Source organism: Akebia trifoliata, chromosome 3 (assembly GCF_017979445.1).
Source record: "Akebia trifoliata isolate Shusen 1 chromosome 3, ASM1797944v1, whole genome shotgun sequence".
Taxonomy (NCBI): domain Eukaryota; kingdom Viridiplantae; phylum Streptophyta; class Magnoliopsida; order Ranunculales; family Lardizabalaceae; genus Akebia; species Akebia trifoliata.
Window position 1 is genome coordinate 31,099,221 of NC_141377.1, and position 21,118 is coordinate 31,120,338.

General features: G+C 36.5%; 1 protein-coding gene across 4 annotated transcripts; it reads right to left on the reverse strand.

Annotated features, from left to right (window-relative positions):
- Positions 1 to 1,204: 1,204 nt before the first annotated feature.
- On the reverse strand, positions 1,205 to 11,822 carry LOC147406365 (binding protein). 4 transcript variants are annotated; one of them, XM_086434362.1, is made up of 9 exons: positions 11,458 to 11,822; positions 8,944 to 9,029; positions 8,748 to 8,876; positions 6,366 to 6,481; positions 6,194 to 6,275; positions 3,662 to 3,721; positions 3,403 to 3,510; positions 2,127 to 2,172; positions 1,205 to 1,632 (listed from the first exon to the last, which is right to left on the reverse strand). In XM_086434362.1, exons 2-9 carry the CDS (start codon positions 9,010 to 9,012, stop codon positions 1,397 to 1,399), a joined length of 846 nt encoding a protein of 281 aa, XP_086290488.1. In that variant the 5' UTR covers positions 9,013 to 9,029; positions 11,458 to 11,822; the 3' UTR covers positions 1,205 to 1,396. The 4 variants fall into 4 exon arrangements, with proteins under 4 accessions (XP_086290488.1, XP_086290489.1, XP_086290490.1 ...); XM_086434363.1 differs by lacking the exon at positions 11,458 to 11,822 and adding an exon at positions 11,262 to 11,422; XM_086434360.1 differs by having other exon boundaries at positions 1,206 to 1,632; positions 11,454 to 11,822.
- Positions 11,823 to 21,118: the final 9,296 nt, after the last annotated feature.

Sequence of the window (21,118 nt, forward strand, 5' to 3'; positions counted from 1 at the left end):
AAAACTTCTAACCCCATCAAAATTGATTTACAAGAATTGGACGGTCTAGAAGTTTCATAATGAGCTGATTTTTGGCAAGGATGATCTCCTCACCATAGAGATCATCCTCACAAAAAATCAGCCCATTCCAAATATTTTTACCCATATAAGACAAAACGGTGTGTCGCAATGTGAGTCCCAATATGAGTCTTAGGAACGCTGTTCTATATCTATATATATATTAAAAATAGTTATTTTTCATTGTTGAATTTTATTTTTAAATTTGGGTGCTCGGTGACCCGTCCATTTTTCAACACCTTGGATCAAGTTCGAAAAATAATATTTTTTTATTTTTTTATTTATTTTAATATGAATATTTTCATGAAATCTAAAAGATTGTGTTGTTGGATTGTCAATGTGATAATCAATATGGGCCCAATGAACCTTTTTAAGATTTAAAATCTAAAAAAATAAATATGTGGACAGTGGGCAAGAGAGGGAAGCTCTTTCTATGACTGATGCCATTGCGTCACATGTCAAATGTTTGTTGGGTTTTGAGCCAACATGTAATAGGGCTTGCCCCAACCATTTAGCATTTCTGTTTTTTTTTTTTTTTTTTTTAAATAAAAAAAATAGGAACTTCCGGAAATTTGAATTAAAAATAAATAAATAAATAAACATCAACACTTTAATTCCACACTTCAAATGACGTTTTGGGTTTGATTTGATAATTAGAAAAAATGTATTACTTTTTTTATAATAAATTTTTTATTTTAATTTCCCCTTTTTTTTTATTTTATAAATCTCCTCTTTTCAAATTTAAGATTTTAAATTAGTCTCTAGAAAAAAAAAATAATGATCAATTGGGAGGACAGGCAGATGAGGAGAGCATGTGAACATGGTAGGGAGAAAGAGACGTTTCGAAATAGGTGCCCGAGAGACCCTGGTATATAAAAGGAGTGTTTTATAGCACTCGACTAGGTTTCTCAAATATTCGAAAAAAAAAAAAAAAGGCCTATGAAATGATGAAATAGAATGTGTTTTTTCTAGTAAACAGTTTATTGGCCTATACTGGGCAATCACTGTTAGACCGGTGAATTAATCAATAATTTACCAATTTAATCATGAAATGGAGTAATTTTTTTTACCATTTTATCTTCTTTAACCTTCAAAACTAAAGAACAAGATTGGGATTACCATCATTTCTATAATCCCTTTATAAGAACCACAAGATGATCCTTTTCATGGAAGGAACTCAGAAAATATTTCTATATATGATCGATCATAGTGTCCATGAGATCTTTTCAATTATTGCCAATAAACATGATTGTCTCTACATAATACAGTTAGTAAGAAACTTTACATAAGGTAAAGTCCACTTCCCATCGAACAATATGGAACACTCTGATTGGTCTGTCTACCCATTACCTTCACTCGATTCCATGATTTTGTTAGCCACCATGAGCTTCTCTTCATCCTCGAGCCTTTTCAACCATCGCAATCCAAGATCACATCCTGCCTTTGCAGCGATTTGGAACTGTTCTTTGGCCAGTTCTATGGAGTCCTCAAAACTTCTCACATTCTTCATCATTTTCTTAGGGATTTGCCTCCTTTTCGAAGTATATTTTGTTAGAGCTTCGGGAACTTCAGCACCTAACCAGATCAGACTTCAATTAGAAGGAATGCCAACCTCATGAAGACAATACATATGTAGTTGGAGGGTATTGAAACCCACCATTTGGCCCACCTGTGAGATCTCCTAGACCGTAAAGTGAACCAAATGGGATTTTTTTGTTTATTAAAACTGATCGGGTGATCCTCTTAACCATCTACGTTAATCAACAGTCTTTTGTGACCATTCAAGATGAATGTGATAGATTGGATGATGGCCTAAGATATATTCTAAGTGAAACCGTCCCAATGTCAAACCCCATCATAGTACGTTATATATCAATACCATCAACTCATGTGATACCATCGTATTACAAGCTTCTCTTTAGACTTCAAAGAAGTGAATTTCCTTAGAATCTCCACTTGAAGCAATCAATCATATAATTTGTAGTTGATATAGGAGAAAACTTGAATAGTAAATAGAGGACTATTTTTTTTAAAGTATCCACTATAATTGCAATAATGGTAAAACAAACCTTTTAGAATAAGTGATCCATACGCTATCGCTGCACCACCATGTCCCTGCATAAATTTAAAATAGAAAGGTCAGAGATCTTGTTTAAAATAGTGTATCATTTCCTCCCTCCCTCGACCATTTAATTATATAATTTCCATATAAGCCTCAGTGACCTAGAGTATCTAAACATCTTCCATTGTAAAAACTCGTAAGGGCACAAAGTTTGTACTTGAGTATCTTTTCATTGCTTTGTGATGCCATGGATAGCAGTAACGATGGCTGGGAACATGGGAGATGATTGTACAGTCTTGTAGCCAGATGCAACCAGATGATTATATCCAATTTTCCATTATTAAAAATACCAACTTTTCATTAGCTGCGCTAAAAATCAAATTCAGAAATCTTTAACACCAAATTTCAATCCAAGTCTTTGAACATTTAGTTGGGAAGCCCAAGTTAGCAACTAATATATTTCATGAACAGCAAAAAGTTTCTTCAGGCACATAACATAGGTCTTTATGAACACTCATGACACGGCCCCAGCATTAACTTTTCATAATACCACCTTTGATGCCAACCATGTGGGGAATTACGAAGCCACACTTTTTATGACATAATTACTTGCACATCCATCACCTGGCAAGTGAAGTCAAAGGCGTAGATGACAGGTGACTGGCAGGGGTTCCCATAGAGCCTTTATGCCTATGTGATGCTTGAGTGGCCATGTAATTTTTTACAATTTCATTTAACACACACCACCAAAAAAAAAACCTTAATTCTTTTGTAACCATTTTAACATCTGAAGATGGTAGTTTTAACTTAAAGTCTCACATCATCCAATGTGAGGCTATTTTGTCTGACAAGAAAAAGAAGAAGAAAGAGGCAAATCGCCTAGGTGGCACATCCTAGGTAGTACTCAACTAATGCCTGTTTGAGGTGCTAGGTGTCCTGAATACTTTGCATTGGCAATTAGACAGTATTCCTCTATGTTGGGTGGAATTATATAAACAATTCAAAGAGTTAGGGAAATTTTCTTTGAAGACTTTCTTGTTGGATGGGAAAGGGTTTGTAATCTTAGTGAGGAATAGGTTTTTCTAGGTGGGGCTGCTTGGCTTTGTTTTGCGTAGTTGTTGTACTCCTTTCTTCCGGGTGGTCATCTCGAACCCCCTTTTAGATGACCCCCCTTTTTTAAATAAATTCATCTTCACTTATAATAATAAAAAATAAAAAACTACGGATTTCCATTGCTTTAATACTAAATAACTGCAATTAACCAATGTAGTAGTTATTATTACCTTCTCTGATGCTCTATGGAAACACCACAAAGCTGAGGCAATATCTTGCTTCACACAGTCCCCTGACAAGTACACAGCACCTAGAAGGTACAAAGCACCTGGATGCAACTAGAACAAAAGCCAATTCCAATTATGTGATGATTAATACACATTTTCAAAGGGTATTATAGATGTGAAATCAAACTCAATATTACAGTCAAGAGCATAAAACGACCGACACATTTGATTTATGCATTGCAAGTGGGAGAATGAAGCATACCTGGTCAACTGCTTTCTCCAAATAATAGAAAGCTTGTTGATCTGATTGAACGTTTTCATTCTATCCCAAAACAAGTCAACAAGAAACAAAGCAATAATGTAATTAGTAAATAGATAGGAAACAAAAATGATAAATAAATTAAAGTAAACTAGGCAGACTAAAATCTAAAGCTAATAGTATAACCCACAAGAACTATGCAAACCATAGAGTTTTGAAATGATGAACCTAGTTCAAGTTTCTGGATAGAAAGTCACGTCTACAACATTGAAAGAAAAGAAAAAACCTAAGTACAAAGGCATACAATTCCATTTTTATATTCAATTTTAAATTTTATATAATCTTTTTTTTTTAATGGTGGTGGTGGGTAAGCTGGATCAAAACTATTGCCACATGGTCTTCAATCCAGATCTTCGATCAAGTAAGCTAACAGCTCAATTCCAACTTTACAGTATTTCTTTCTTGTAAGGTAAAATACAATTGAAAAAGGTAGGGGCGACCCCAAATTTCAAAACTTTACAAATAACTAAGCTAAGGTACTGCCAATTATCCAGCCATATCCCAGATTTGTGCCATGTCTATGTACATTATGAAGTTGTGTACTAGAAACCCTCACGAATTTTCTATATTGTATTATATTCAATTACCCAATGTTGTGGTAACAACCAGCATTTGAACATGGTTCACCTTTTCAGGTACGAATACATGGGTGTTGGAATGAACAAATCTTATCAACTTGAAAGGAAGAAAAATAATCTTATCAATACAAGCATTACGATATTATCAGAGGGGGGGTGTTCTACACTAAACAAGTCAATTACCTGGCGTATCAAATAGAATATCATAACTTAATTAACTTATTGTACAGCCACAAACAAAGGGCACGAACCTAATCAATGCATCTAGATTTCGCAATACACAAATCCATAGAGGAAAGCAACAAAGAGCGGGCAGCAGAACAAGTTTCAGAAATTCAAAACTAGTTGTCAGACAATTCAAATCCTGGAGCAGCAACACAAGGACATTGACAAAAACCTTTTCATCTTGTCAGCATTAATTTTAATGAACTATGCACTCCATAATCCAAGTGTTAGCAAAGGTATCTAGATATCTCAATGAATAAAGGATGGAACAAGTACTGTAATAGTTTCCAGACAAAATATGAAATTTTATGTGTGTAGTCTGATGCAGGAGCATCTGATTTCAATAAGAGCATCACACACTGTAGGAGGCTCGCATCCAAATCTCTTACAAAGATTGGAAACTTCCATAATGAAGCCAATCTGAGTCAAGGAACGGAGGAAACAGAAGTTTGGGAATCTTGTCATATGCTTGGAAGAAGGAGGTTTCAGTTTCTAAAAGTCATTGTTGTATAAAGATTCCATTTTCTAGAAAGCAATAAGATAAGGAGCAAGGTGGTTGAGAACAACTGGAAAGACAATCGAGACCCAAAAAAAAATACTAATATATCCAACTTCTTGAAGCAAAAGTTCCCACCTAGAGAAAAAATCCTCAAAGATCCTCCAAGGGCCTCACAAACAGAGTCAATCTCCATAAAATCGCACTTCTAGAAACGAAGGCAGAGGAATGCCAGCATTGGAAGAAAGAAAGAACAGATTGAGGTGGACATCAAGAAAGACTGGAGAGATAGACCAGATCACATGGGCCCCATCCCGCAATTAGGAAGTAATTAACAGTTTCACCACTAGCTTTAGACACACTAAAAAAAAAAAAAACTACTATGATAATCCAACGGGTTAAAATATGATCAAACTTACAAGATCTTATCCAGGGGTCATTCCAAACAAAGAAAGTGATATTAGAGAGAACTTTTGAGTTTTAGGAGATGCATTAGTTAGTTTTAGAAGTAATTTAGCAATATAATAGTAGGGAAAGTAGGGTAAAGCATTTAGATGTTTACCCTGGGGTGCTTTATTAGGAATTTCATAAACTTTTATGGATCAAAAGATCTATTTTCTGAAGGTCTTTTGTGAGCATTAGGATGTTTATAGGTCAAAACATATAAGTGAACAAGGCAGCAGTCTTTTGAATGATTAAATAAAGATATACATATTTAAGGTCTTGAATGTGGTAGTGATAATAGAAAACCTTCTTTGATTTTAATTTTCAAATAAATATTTCTTATTTTCTATGGTTCTAAGACCACATTTTCTTTAAAAGTAATGAAAATGGAGAAAGGGTATTGCGGCAGGAGGGCGGGCAAAAGAAACATATGAAAAAGAGCAAAAGGTGAAAAAGGCTTTCAAACCCGAGGCTCAGTAAATATCTACAGATGCAATATTCTCACATCTAAAATACAAAATTTCAAATCTAGAGCCCCTACACTCAGATTGGATGGAAAACAACTCCAAGGATGCAGTTCACATGATGAAAAACACATTAAAAAAAATCAACTTAGGGCTTCAAAAGTTGAAAAATCCATAGCAACAAATATGACAACTTTCTAGTGGAAATAAAACATTAATAAAATAACAAGAACAAGTCACAACAAGAAGTAATATAGAAGTGCTTAACCTTGACTCTTAGGCGACAACCCAGCTCATATTGCGCATCTGGATCGCCCATGTCCGCAGCTTCCACTAGTAAAGCAGCTCCACTATTGAAAAACTACTCAATTTGATTTTTGATTTAAGTAAAAAAATCAACAAAATATATAGAAAAAAAGGAATAGAATTAGATTACCCACATGGCTTTACAGGCCCCAGGACATTGGTATTTGAGATGCAACCTGGCCAACCAGTACCTTGCATGGGTGTTTGAGTTATCAACTTCCAAAGCCAACTCAAAGTTCTCCTTTGCAGTCTGATATGGATCAGGAACATTAAGATTATTATTATTATTATTATTATTTTATTTATTTTTATGAGTAAAATTTATTAAATGGAGGACAAGAAGTCCTCAAGGACAATGCAAAGGAAAGGAAGAAAAAACAAAGCAAAGCAATCAATCCCTGATTACATTATCCCACCGAAACAGAAAATCTTCAAAACAGATATCCCATACCCAAATAACAATTGTAAGAAAAATATACAGGACAGAGGCCAACAATATGTAGGTCTTAAATTGATCCATAAAAGTAACAAAAAGGGTGAAAAGAAGGGCAACAATGATGACTGCATGTTACACACTTTAAAATAATCAGGTCTGGGTATTTTTTCTATTAAGGGGAGAAGAGATGTGGATGTTTTCCTCTGAATGATAGCCACTGAGATTATTGGTCATCCTCCTAAGAAAGATCTTGTTCGTTTTCATTTGTCGCTAGCAAACTGAGGGAGGTTCAGTCTGGATCAGATCAGTCTTCCTGGGTAGGCTTTGATTGGATCTTTCGGGTCTATGGGTTGAGAATTTGGATCCTTTTTTGGGTATGCGAGGTAAGACTATATTCGTCACTTAGTTTTACAGTCTAGGAACCGAATTGACTCAAGATGACAGATATGGGTTTGGTCTAAACTTAATTAAAAGGTTGGGGGGGGGGGGGGGGGGGGGTGTTCAAATTATGGGATTCTGGAACGTGTTAAGCACCAGTCCCACCCAACTGATGCTGATCTCTACTAGGGCACATTAACTGAGTTTTGGACCCACAAAGTGGACTTAAAACTTGCCACTTCGGTGACGTGGTAAGTCTGATAATACCATGGACTAGGGATCAAAACCATACCTTCACACTTAAACCCATAATTTTTTTTTAGCGGAGTACATATTTAGCATGAAGAACTTAATATGTGAACATCATAGAACACATAAAATTGCATAAATAAGCTAGATCAGGGATTGGTTGAAAGCAGTAGCCCACACACAAGTCATTGAAAGCTTGTTGTCTCTGAGCTCAAGCATGTCCAAGAAGCCAGATGGCCTACCAAGCGGCCATGCCTGTCCCAACAAACCAACAACTCAACTTTTACGTATTTTGTCAATCCTAATAGGCGTGCCCATAGTTCGAAAAATGATTTCCAAAGCATTGGTCTGATAAATTTGATCAGTCCTAATACACTTTACTGTACTTAATATTACAAATCAAAAGTAAATCAACATGGTATAGTCCAACGTAAGAATGGGCATCTCCGAATAACCCAAGACTAGAATCGATAACCCAAAGCATCAACCACAGGCTTCAAAATTATTTTTTTTATCAGGTAGCCTGTTTTTGATGAGTTGAGTAACTCAGTGTTGGCGGGATTTGAACCCAGGTCTCTGATATCATCACCCAAAGTCCATGTTCTTGATTTGGAAATTTCTATTGGGGTGAATGTGCAAGAATCCGATGCTCTCATTTTGTTAGTTGTGGAAACTGAAAAGATAACAAAACCATATCTTGAAGGAGGTCCTGGTAAACAGAAGCTTCAGGACATCCACCATGTTGGCATGGTGAAAATGTATTCGTGACAAAAAAGGAAAGTTTGTTACGGACTAGGTTTATACCAAGTATTTGCCTCATGGTTGCATGTAGAATGCTTCGTTACAGAATAGAGATTCTAAGATTTTGAGGGCGATGTCCCCAAATTTGGCAAACAGTGCTAGCATCAGAACGTGTTTATTCTCGTTGTGCCATATATTTAAGTGCATTATTGTTTTATAGGGTACTACATGAGACTGAAACTGGAGGATTTGAATGATCTCATACACACATTGCTTGTTGAGCAAAATATAAGAAAGGTTACGCACTTCATGATAAGTAAAAAAATTAAATGTATAAATGTATAAATGTATGTACACATGGGTGCATCTAATATATGTACGTACATACATACGTATGTATGAAACTGAGACAATGAATCAAACATCACATTATTAAACAAGGGTGATGACTTTAGAAGAAAAAAAAATGCAACACAAAAAATAAATATAATGCCAATTTAGAATGCAATATGAAAGCACTAATAACAATTACAATAATAACTACCCAACAATGAAAAGAGAATTATAACCATTACAAACTACTTTGAATCTTAAAAACAACCCGAAAATATAAAATGTGCATGCAAAAGCAGGTATATTGTGTGCATAATTAAAATAAAATCTATATTAAAAAAAGACTACTGATTTTTCTTATTTCTTGAATTTTTCTTACTCTAAATTGAGGATGCAATCGAGGGTCGGTTGGTTCAGTGTAATCAATGACTCTGTCAACTTCCTTTAAAGCATTCCACCCTTTCGCTATGAACTCCATGGCCCTTTTATTCCTACTATGCATCCCTCGCTGCAACAAATAACGAAGTAAATAATAAAATGAAATATGCGTAATTTGGAAATAGTGAAGAAAATACCCGGAGACTGAATTGGTTAAGTTGAAAGCCTTGTTGTTGGGTTGCTCTCAAGACCAAAGACCTCAGCATTATCTTTTACGTTTGTTCTGTTAAAGAGATGTGGCTCGTCAATATGATGAGTTTGTGCAAGTGTTTAAAGGTTGGAATTTCTTATGCATGTAGATGCATAATTGCTACTTGAGCCCCAACCATACAATAGTTGTTCATATCACAATTCACAGTGGCCATATTAAAAAAAAACCAGTTCATTCTTACATTTTTAAACTCATGAAAAACTTTACTTGAAATTGAAAAATCCTAATTGTTCACTTAAACCATTGTTTTGGATCCAACTTTTATAGTTAATAATTAATAATGTTAGAATATATATTTTGACAAAGATGAACGTCATGGAAAGGAGAATTCACCAATGGTTGTATCAAACAATATAATTTTCTTATGGGACCATTTAAGAGGTTGTTACGATCCCAAAGAGATATGTGCTCAACTTTCCCTACCAATAATACCCGGGTATTTTGGTGTATTGGTTGGGTTTGTATCATTTGATATCAAAACCAGTGCCACATCTTTAGTTCAACCCTTAGAATGAGCAACTTGCAAAAAAGACTACCTGGGGACTCAAAAAGAAGAGTACCAAAATGAAAGCCACCACAGAGTGGGCTACTACAGACGTCTGTTCCAAAACGTGGTGGTATGTTACAACCCTAAAAAGATATGGGCTTAGCTTTCTGCACCATTAACACCTAAGAATTTTTGGTGTATTGGGGTTGGATTCGTATCATTTGGTATTAGAGTCAACACCACTTCTCAAGTTCAAACCTTTAAAACAGTGACTTGGAAAAATGGCTACCTAGGCACCCAAAAAGAAGGTTAGGTATTGGGTCCTAACTATAGGATTTAACAACGAGAGTGACTCAACAATTGAATCTTCAATCGATACGTTAATGAAAAAGACCACCTATTCTATGATATGCTAATTCAAATCAAATCTCATCAACATCTATCTTTAATAAGATGAAAGAATCGAAGCAAATCTTCATTACTAGAGTAAAAGCCACAACAAAGTCAGCACCAAGGGTGATGGTAGAAGGGATAACCTAGAGAAAGGGCTACCTAGGAGAAAAAACAAGGGTACCAAAGTGAAAGCAGTCGTATATGGGCTGCTATGGACGAGCATGGTGTTATGTTACGACCCCAAAGATATACGAGCTTAACTTTTTGCACCAATAACACCTAAGTATTCTTTGGATTTGAATTAGAACTACAATGAATTAGAACAGGGAAATGGACTTAAATATGATGAATCCATGTACGAATATAGGAAATTGCCATTCATTGTGTTCTAGCATATGGTACACAAATGAACTGATAAATACCATCCAAATGAACAAGAACAGGGAATGGGGCGTAAATATAGACAAGTTCCTATACGAATATAGGAAATTGCCATTTCTTGTGTTCTACCATATGGTACACAAATGAACCAATCAATACCATCCAAGTGGTTACCAGACTTAAAATATATATTAATCGATTTTCCCTATTACTAGTGGGTGCATGTCATCTAAGTTCTGAAAGACTACTATAGTGTGCAAGGTATATCGATATCAGTTTGGCACACTTTGCTCCAAACAGCAATTCACATAAATAAGAGAAAAACAAGGAGAACCAAATACATAAGCAGCAATCAAGTGTACGAGAAAAACAAACTATAGATCCAAGGAATCGAGCTGACATATGTTTACGGAGTTTTGTGTTTGCATTTTTATGGTGTATTGTGGTGGCGTGCTTGGTAGTATTTCCGGAAAATCCCCAGAAAATTTTCCTCGTGCAATATAAAAATGGTAATGCATAGCTGATTCTTGAAATTATTAACAAGAAGAATTTTAAGTTGCTGGTAACACCTCAAAAAAAAAAATTCCAAATGCATATGCAATCATGATTCAAAAGAGAGAGAGACTAAAAGAAGTTGGTTCTTGAAAAAGGACATTAAAATATTTTCAAGTAAAACAAAGAAGAACCTTACATTCATACAATAATAATTCTACCACAACTGCAAGAACAGTAGCACACATTAAGCTTCCTATCAAATGGGTACTTCACCAAAGAAAAATCTATAGATGAATATAAATTCATGTAATAGTGAAAAGGTAGAACATTTAAACCACCCCCACCCCCCACCCCAAAAAAAAATTAAAAAATTAAAAAAATTAAAGATTATACAGAAATTGATGTGGTTATCAGTGCAGGAATAAAAATTAATCAAAACTACATTATTAAGTTCCAGAAAAATAGAAAATAAAGAGATGGGTACACACATTTGAGATTCCTATCAAATGGATGATGCAATCCAACATGGAAACAGAGGGTTTATGGAGAGGTTGAAGATTATGGGTTTTGGGAAGAAAAAAATCAAGGGTTTTTGCCAAACCTCAAGTATGATGGGTTTTCGTTTAGGATTTCAACTGGTTTTCCTCACATTTTCTATAGTTTAGAGAGAGAGGCCATACATACTGGGGCTGCGTTTGTTTTTGCTGTGGGGAGGAGCTGAACGTGCCAAAAACGTTGGTCCCGCGTAGCTAGCGTGTTTAGTGCCAAGATGAAAGCTGACAGTCGATCAAATTCGATTATTTTTTGCCGAATCAGTCGATCAGCACAAGTTGAACGAATCCCTCGGCTACAAAAGACACCTCTCTCTCTCTCTCACTCACTCACTCACTCTCTGGAACTCTGTGATTTTAAAAATAAGAAGCTAAACTCATGGATTGGAGACGAAGCTTAGGCTGTAACAATCTTCCCCTCTCTCTCTTCCACTATTTTTTCTTGTATGTTTTATAAAAACTGGGGAAACCTCTTTATTTTGATTTTTTTTTTTTTTCTTTTTTTTTTTTAATCTTGTGTTTGTTCTTCTTCATTTTATAAAAACAGGGTAACGCCTCCTCATTTGGAATTTAAAAATAAATAAATAAATTTCTTTGCTTTTTGAGAAACATTTTGTTTTTTTATGTTTTATTTTGAAACTATTTTTATTTTATTGTTCTTTTTCAAAATATTGTTTGATTGTTTTTTTTTTTTTTTAAATGATTTTTTAATATGTTTTTAATCTATTCTGTGTATATTTATTGTTATATATTTATATGTTACTTTCAATAATGATTAAATTATTGTTTTTATAGAAAGGCATAGTATTTGGGATATCCGCCTCTTTCATGTCCGTGAGAAATAAAGAGAAATATATACAATATCACAACTTAAGAGAAATATATACAATTATTTATATAATTGTATTGTTATTTTGAAGTTGTTTAAATGTTTCAAAATTAAGAATGGTAAAAGTTGTCATAAGGTAAGATAGTGAAAGAGTAACAAATTTGCTTAGATAAAAGGAAGAATGATTTCATACATGGGTTTCATTCCCACACCTCATTAATGTTTGCACTTGAGTTCAATTTGAGGTGTCTCAATGTATTGATTATCGAACTTATTCGAATTTACTCATTTGGAGTTGGTGAGTCAGAAAATGTCGTTGTCAACGTTATTTTGATTCATACTCGTGAATTCTGCATTAAATGAAGAGATTTGGCCTCATGCTCCGATCTTACTTTGTCTTTTAGTGCCATTTTGTTCTCGCTCTGCCTGATCCTTCCAACTATTCAAGGCTAGTCCCATATGCTAACCATTAACAATCTGATTCTCCAACTATTTGTGTGTTTCCCGAGTCAAAGCACATGAATTCAAGTTTGGTGTTGTGGGCCTAGGCAAGGCACATGTCCTTATCTTGAAGTGTGACGGAAATGGACTCCACAATTGCCCATTTTTTAGTAGCTTGGTTGAACAAGGTGAAAAAAAATTGACCTTGTTTTGCCAATCTCTCTGTGAGCTGTCTCTAACTCTTGAGCATTTGTGATTTATGAGTCTGAGTATCATCATACCCACGCTTCTTGAACCTTCTTAATCCCTTCCTTTGCTGTCATATTTTTCATAATAGTGCCTTGTTGTTTTCATTTCTCGATGCATCAGTATCCTCTTTGAAATTGGCGCAATAATGATCGATACACGTGTCATTCTTTACTGGCCTTGGAACGTGCATGCCGCCTTACATCTTTTCGTTTTCTGATGACATTTTAGTTGTGCACAATTATTGTCAGCTTGTCTTTCATAATTAAGACTTGTTATTATTGCGACGATGGAGAGTTTCTTGTGATTCGAGATCCTTTCACTTTCTATAAAGCCTCTTATTTTCCCTCATTCTTATTTTCGTATCCCTTCACGTCTGCTGCTCTATTCGCTGGTGCTCATCTTTATTGGTCCTTTCTTTTCATCCTTTTCAGGTTTGTTTTCTTTCTTTCTCTAGCTCTTCATTTTTACTCTTCTAAATCTACTTTTCCTTCTCTGGACTTTACTTCAAACATATGGCCCCAAAGAAGCATCATTCCCCAATCAGGCCCTCCATAGAGGACTAAAGTATAAAGTATAACATCCCTGCCACCATTGAGATGGCATATTGTGTAAAACCTTTGTCTAAACGTCATTTTAGGGATGGGACTACCAATGTATTCTAGGGTTAGTTCAAGGCTTGTTTAATATTGCCTTCTCTTCCTTAACCTGAGAGGTTTTACATTTTTACAAGCGGGCCCTTGGTAAGATGAATGGGAATTTCTATCGTCTAATCAAGTCGATCAAATGGATGAACACCTGTCTTGGGGTAAACCACCAACTTGGCCTTCTGGACATTCGGGCACAATTTGAAGTTAAAAGGTTGGGGTATTTATTCCTCTCTAGAAGGACGGGGAGAGATCCATTCATCCGTCTCCTCGATTCTAACAAAGAGTGGTTTCTATACCCTCTTGTTCTTAAGAGTCAAAGGGAGTATGCTCTCCCTAAGAGGTTGGGGTATTTCTTCCTTTCTAAAAGGATGGGGAGAAATCCTTTCATCCGTCTCCCTTATTCTAACAAGGAGTGCTTCTTATGCCCTCTTATTCATAAGGGTCAGTGGGAGCATGCTCTTTCTGCACTGAAGTTTAACTCCTTTAACTTTGAAGGTAACTTACTTAATTCGGGAGATTTCTTCATTTGGTACTAACCTTACTAAGAAGTTCTTGACTTTTCTCACTAGTTCTACACACGCCTCTATAGACAAAGATCCTCCCAAGTCGGTGATAATTCAATAACTCCTTTATAACTAAGCTAAGTTCCAAAAGGTAGTTGTCCCGTCTACTAACAACCGTACTATCTTTAGTGAAAGAAAAGCCATCCCACCCTAGCTTTTAAGTATCGACCTCTTCTAGTAATCATTCTCCGACCAATCCATACTTTTCTTCCTTGGTTCCTCTAAGATGCCTTAGAGAAGATCTCAACAAACCACTTAATGACATGGTTTTGATGCAACTCAAATGCCATTCTGCCGAGGACTTAAGCAAAGGCCCTTCCGACCCCTTCTCTTTCGAGGTTTTGCATCAGAGGAAGAAAAGATTGAGGAAAGTCGTTAAGCCAACCCCTCCACTGACTATTCCTACCGCGTCACCCTCCTGTGGATGTATCTCCAACTATTCGTGCCTAAGCCCTGTCTGCCCCCGAGTAATATCCTCCGACTTGGTAGGTTGTTTGCCTTGAACTCCCAACTTGGTATGTTAGTAAAGGTGATTCGGCTCTTTAGGACGGTTGAGTGACCAAGGCCTTCTTTGAGTCCACGCGTTTGCCCAAGGATAAGCAAGCTATTATGCTCGCCTTTGTTGAAAATGTTTACTCCATGTATGAAGATGATTTCTAGGCTATGGCGATGACACATGCATGTTTTCTTTCAAATCATGTGTTTTATTTCCTTCTTTCATTTTTTCTATTTTTTTATGTCATATATTCATTTGTCCTAATTTCAACTCATCATGGTCGAGATGTTGTGAAACTAGTTTGAGTTAATAAGGGGGGGGGGGGGGGAAATGATGACTAAGGAGATCTCCGAAAAGAGGGTCGTTGATTTGGCTGCAATAAGGGAGTAGCCCAAGGCAATTGATGAATGTTTAAAAGCTCTAAAGGTCGCTCAACAGGTGAAAATCAAGAGCTCTAAGGTTCTCAAGGTCAAGATTGCCAATCTTGAGGCAAGGTTATTGGTGTTAACGAGGAGGAAATAGAGGGCGTTAGTGGAGTAGCTGAAGGAAGCCAAGGCTAAAGTTAAGGATGCCTTGTCAGAATGGAAGTAGTCCAACAAAAGATTGAAGAAGAGGATAGCTCACCTAGAGCCTCTCTAAGGTTCTTCTCCCCCAAACTCCTGCCCCCGCTTCTACCGGGGTGGATGTTACTTCCATTCCTTTTACTCCTGACTCTCCCTTTCTCAACCTGGACACCGAGGCTGACCTTCCTGCTGTTATTGAGCCTTGAACTGAGGTTGCCGCACCGATTGCGTTTCCCGAGGATCCTCATACTCTTCCATGATTTCTTTTTTATGTCTATCTTCTCTATACTCGTTTAGGGTTTTTGATGTTTTAACAACAACATCAAGCTATACTTATTTTTAAGGCCAAGGTGGCCTTTGATCAATGTCTGATCGTGATGATCGGAAAAACAAGTTTTCTTATCCCTAGCTATGGTCAGGGCAGTAAAAAATAACATATATATATATATGTATATATTTATTTATTTATTTATTTATTTTTAGATGGTCCTACCTTTGAGATTATGGTCGAAGTAGGGTCTTTTCGTATATATCTCTGCTTTCATTTGGTGATTTTATTATTTTTTGCAGGTGTTTTTGGATTTTGAAGGTCTTTATGCCTTGATTTGCTCTTTCGACTGTTTTTCCTTAGTGTGTTTTTTCTGGAGGATAGTCTTTGTTTGACGCTTTTTATGTTTTTTTTATCTCTTTGTAAAAAAGACTTTGAACTCCTGAGGTATGCCTCGGGTTACCTATGTAATAGATGAAGCTTTTAATAAAGGAATTTCCCTGATTTTCTCCTTATGCTTATGCTTTGTTGTGAGTATCTTTGAAGAAGACACCCTTTTTGGTGTGTCTTAGAGAGATTCTTTCACTTGGTGGCTTACTCAGGAGAGTTTTGGATACAATTTTGCTTTGTTTTGACTAATGATTTTTTGCTATGCTAATGTTGTTATTTACTTGTGGATTTTTGTAATTTTGAATAGACATTTACCCTGAGAAAAGAGAGTTGCTCTTTTTAGTATTTTTAATTGATTCCCCTGAGTAATTTTAGAAAACATCTTTGGCGCTCTTTTCTATGTATGTCTTGTATTTTTTGAGTCTATATGAGCATTTGAAAAAACATCCTTGGGGCATATTTATACATCATATTTTTCCTTCCAAAATTTCATGAGTGTTCCTAAAAATTATTTCAACGGGTGGTTTGTACATCCGACCTACCTCTTCAAAATCACATGAGTGTTTTAGAAACATCATCGATGTGTTGTTATACATCAGTTTGCCTTTCTCGAGTCACACGAGTATTTTAAAAATATCTTCGATGTCTTGTTATACATCAGTCATGCCTTTCCAAAGTCTCACGAGGGTTTTCAAAACATCCTCGATGTATTGTTATATATCAATTGTGCCTTTCCCGAGTCACATGAGTGTTTTAGAAACTTCCTCGATATGTTATTATATATCTAACTTGCTTTTCCAGGTCACCCGAATATTTTTGGAAACATCCTCGACATGTTTTTATACATCTTACTTGCCTTTCCAAAGTCACTAGAGTGTTTTTTAAAAACACTTTCGGCGTAATGTTATATATCTAACTTGCCTTTCCAAAGTTACCCAAGTGTTTTTGAAAACATTTTCGACGTGTTTTTATACATCTGACGTGCCTTTCTAGAGTCACTCGAGTGTTTTTAGAAAACATTATCAGCGTGTTGTTATACATCTGACTTGTGTGTGGTAAGTGTAAAAAGCATTCGTTTGGGGTTCAGAAACAATGAACCCGATTTGTTTCTTCCTTCGTGTGTGCTTTCGTTCCTAATACACGTAAGAGTTTACATAGAGATACGTCACAAAAATGCTTTAATTATAGATGGGGTTTTTTTATTGACATGGTTCTTTGGATGTGGTCCGATGGGATTGACCATGCTTATCATCAACTGGCATTTCATGGCCATGTTGACACCTCTAGATATTACTCTTGAGTGATTCCAGGTGTCATTCTGATGTAGATCTTTTTGAAAGCGCCCTCGATCCGCGGGGTGCGCGGATCCGCTTTTGACCCTTGAGGTTTGGGAGTCGCCACCTAGTTATTACGGTCTAGGAACCAAATTGACCCTACAATGGATAAAAAGAACTAATCTACTATAGAAATCTGAATCCGGGGATCATGTTACGGGGTTGGAAGGTGTTAGGCACCAACCCCGCCCGGCCAATGCCGGTCTCTACTTATCCCAAATAGATCTACATTTGCTAATGATAAACCTAGATAAAATAAAATAAAAAAAATTTACCTTTGATCTGCAAAAGTGTTATTCCCTCAGATCTGGTTAGAATGGCTCCTTGTACCGTATTCCTTACTTCGTTCTATCTCCGGATCTGATTCCTGATCTCCGAGGTAAGGTATCTCCTTCTTGGATCTGAGTGCTTCAAATTTGTTACGGATTTTTGGGATGTTTTTGAGAGGTTTTTGGGTGTTTTTTTAGGCTAAAATCGGAGTAGGGGTGTTAGGGAAGGAGTTGGGGCTCCAAAATTAGGGTTTTGGGGAGACTATGGAGGCTTCTTTACCTACTTTTCCTAGGGTTTTTTCTTTGATACGAAAATAGGGTGTGGAGGCTCCTATTTATAAAGTTTTTAGAAGCATTAGGGTTTGATTAGGGTTTCAATTAGGGTTTTGACTTAGTCTTTAGGGTTTTAATTTAGGGTTTTGACCTTAGTCTTATGAGATTGACTCGATTAGTTTAGATTAGGGTTTTGATTTAGGGTTTTGACTTTAGTCTTATGAGATTGACTTTAATATCTTGACTTTAGTCTTGCTTGATTGACTTGAAATTTTTGGAGAACCCCTCTCTATTATATCTTTAATTCTTTGGACCCCCAAATGGAGGGGTTCTTAAAGAAATATCTTGCGAACCCTCAACAATTTTGCTTGAAAACCTGATTGATAAATTTTTTGGTTTAAATTTTAATAATTAATTTTATTAATGTTTCACTTTACATTATTTAATAATTTATTTATTAATTTCGAAATTTTTAATTATTAAAATTGTGAAATTACCATTTTGCCCTCATAGAGGATTTTTTAAGTTTTAAGTCGTTTTTCAATGTTCCAGGATGTTTTGGAATCAATTTTTCGTAAGAAATTCAATGGGAATGTTTTTGTTTTTGTCATTTATGAAGTTTTTTGTATGAAATGGTCGTGAACTTTATGAGGGGTATTTTCGTAATTTTGTCAAATTTTATGAAAATTGGCGAAGTGGTTTACTTGGTTTCGATTTGTTGTTTTATGTGTTTGAGTGAATTTTCCTAAGCGTAATGCAGGCTCTAGGGTTGTTTTGATGTTAGGGGTATTTTGGTAATTTGGTCATTTTTAGTAATTTTTATCGTGAAGCTTCTTTTTGGTTTGCAGGATGATAATTTCTATGTTTCTGGGGTAGTATTTTCCTAGCGTAGCGTGGTTTCTAAGTTTTGTCAGTTCAAGATACCTCATCCGGATTTCTAAAACATATCTGTTAACAAAATGAAGCATTGGAATAAACATCCATCATTGGGAACCTTTACGATCGGGTTGACGAGTTGATTAATCAGGAGAGTGCAAAAATGGGGTGTCTAAAGATGCCCCTCTTTGGCAGAGGGTTGAAGCAAACTAGATAGCAAATCTATTTTGGTAGATAGTGTGATATCCGAATGCCAAAGCTAGTGACAGTTCATTTTGCAGCCTGATTTAGCAATTCGTCGGGGTGTTCGGATCCTTGAGCGTAAAACTCTCCCCGAACTAGAAAAATGTCAGGTCCTTGAGCGCGAACTCTCACTGGCAGTGTCAGATCCTTGAATTTTAGAAAATTCTCCTTGACTGCTGTAACAACTGTGCAAGTGTGTGGACTCAAAATATGAGATAGGTTTCAAAGAGTTTGAGTTGGAAGTGAGTCAAATCTGAGCATGAAGTAAATATAAACTGAGCATAATTCCAAGAGAACCCTTGGTGGTATCTGAGCATAATTCCGAGAAAGCCCTTGGCGGCATCTGAGCATAGTTCTGAGAAAGCCCTCGGCGGCAACTGAGCATAATTCCAAGAAAACCCTTGGCAGCATCTGAGCATAGTTCCGAGAAAACCCTCGGCGGCATCTGAGCATAGTTCCGAGAAGACCCTCGGCGACATTTGAGCATAATTCCAAGAAAGCCCTTGGCGGCATCTGAGTATAATTCCGAGAAAACCCTCGGCGGCATCTGAGCATAATTCCGAGAAAACCCTCGGCGGCATCTAAGCATAATTCCAAGAAAACCCTTGGTGGTATCTGAGCATAATTCCGAGAAAACCCTCGGCGGCATCTGAGCATAGTTCCGAGAAAACCCTCGGCGGCATCTGAGCATAATTCCAAGAAAACCCTTGGCGGCATCTGAGCATAGTTCCGAGAAAACCCTCGGCGGCATCTGAGCATAGTTCCGAGAAAACCCTCGGCGGCATCTGAGCATAATTCCAAGAAAACCCTCGGCGGCATCTGAGCATAATTCCAAGAAAACCCTTGGCGGCATCTGGGCATAATTCCGAGAGAACCCTCGGCGGCATCTGAACATAATTCCGAGAAAACCCTCGGTGGCATCTGAGCATAATTCCAAGAAAACCCTTGGCGGTATCTGAGCATAGTTCCGAGAAAACCCTCGGCAGCATCTGAGCATAATTCCAAGAAAACCCTTGGCGGCATCTGAGCATAGTTCCGAGAAAACCCTCGACGGCATCTGAGCATAATCCAAGATAACCCTTGGCGGCATCTGAGCAAAATCCAAGCTAACCCTTGGCGGAAACTGAGCAAAATCCAAGCTAACCCTTGGCGGAAAATGAGCAAAACTGGCAGAGGAATGAATGAATTTTGAACGAATTTAGAGAAAACTGATTAGAACGAATCGAAGAACGAATAAATCTAGAGGATAATGAATCTGGAAGAGAAATGATTGATTCTAAGAATGATTGAATCTGGAAAAGAATCTGGAGAACGAAAGAATGCCATATCTCCTTTGTGATATCCAAAATGCTTTTGTTTGAACCTCAAGGATTTATCAAAAAGTTTTATGAATTTAAAACCTGAGTTTTTATTTCTTTTGAACCTCAAGAGTTTTTTTCGAAAAACTGTTATCAGAGAGTAACCTTAAGTTTGGAGTTCTAATCATCTTTAGGATTAACATTGCCAAAAACAAAATGCCCCTAGTTTGACAACGTACGTGGCATTGAACACATCATTAAAAAAAGCCCCTAGTATGAGGGGGGAACTTACATATTTGAATCTATGCCTGGTTTAAGTTGAGTATTGAACTTGATTATTCGGACTTCTGATGTTTCAGCTCGGGCCGCTTTCAGCTTGGGATTTTCTTCTGTTTTTATTTATTGCTCTAACTTTTGCCTAAATCGCCTTTTCAGGTTTTCAATCTAGCGAGTTTGCTCTAGCTTTTGCCTAGATCGTCTTTTCAGGTTTTCAATCTAGCGAGCTCTTTCTTTTTTCTTTGCTCTGATTGTTGCCAAAGTTGTCCTTTCAGATTTTCAACCTTGCGAGCTTGCCTTAATTTTTGCCTAAGTCGCCCTTTCCGGATTTTCAACTTAGCAGGCTTCTTCATTTTTTTTTTTTTTAATCTTTTTCTTCTCCTCTGAAGTTCTAGAATTACTGTCTGATCATGCTTCGCTACCCTCCTTGACTTTTTCACACGGTACTTAGGAGGACTTTTATAGGTAGGCTGGGACTAGGCATAAAAAGAAAGGAATTTTGAGGCTCAAAAACCCAAATGCCCCTTGTGTGGCATTTCATTTAAAATTTTTTCTTGAACTTTCTTCCCCATTTTGGATGATATTTCTTTTTCTTTTGAATTTTTTTTCTTTTTAGATTTTTCCTTTGTCGGGGAATCTATATATATTTTTTTATTTTGATGTGGTCGAGCCTGAAGTAACTTCTCAGGTTGCCTACGTACCCCAAATTTTTGGGATCAGACCAAAACGTAGTTCAGATTTTTCCCTCCCCTAGGTTAGGTGATCAGGCTAAGAAATAA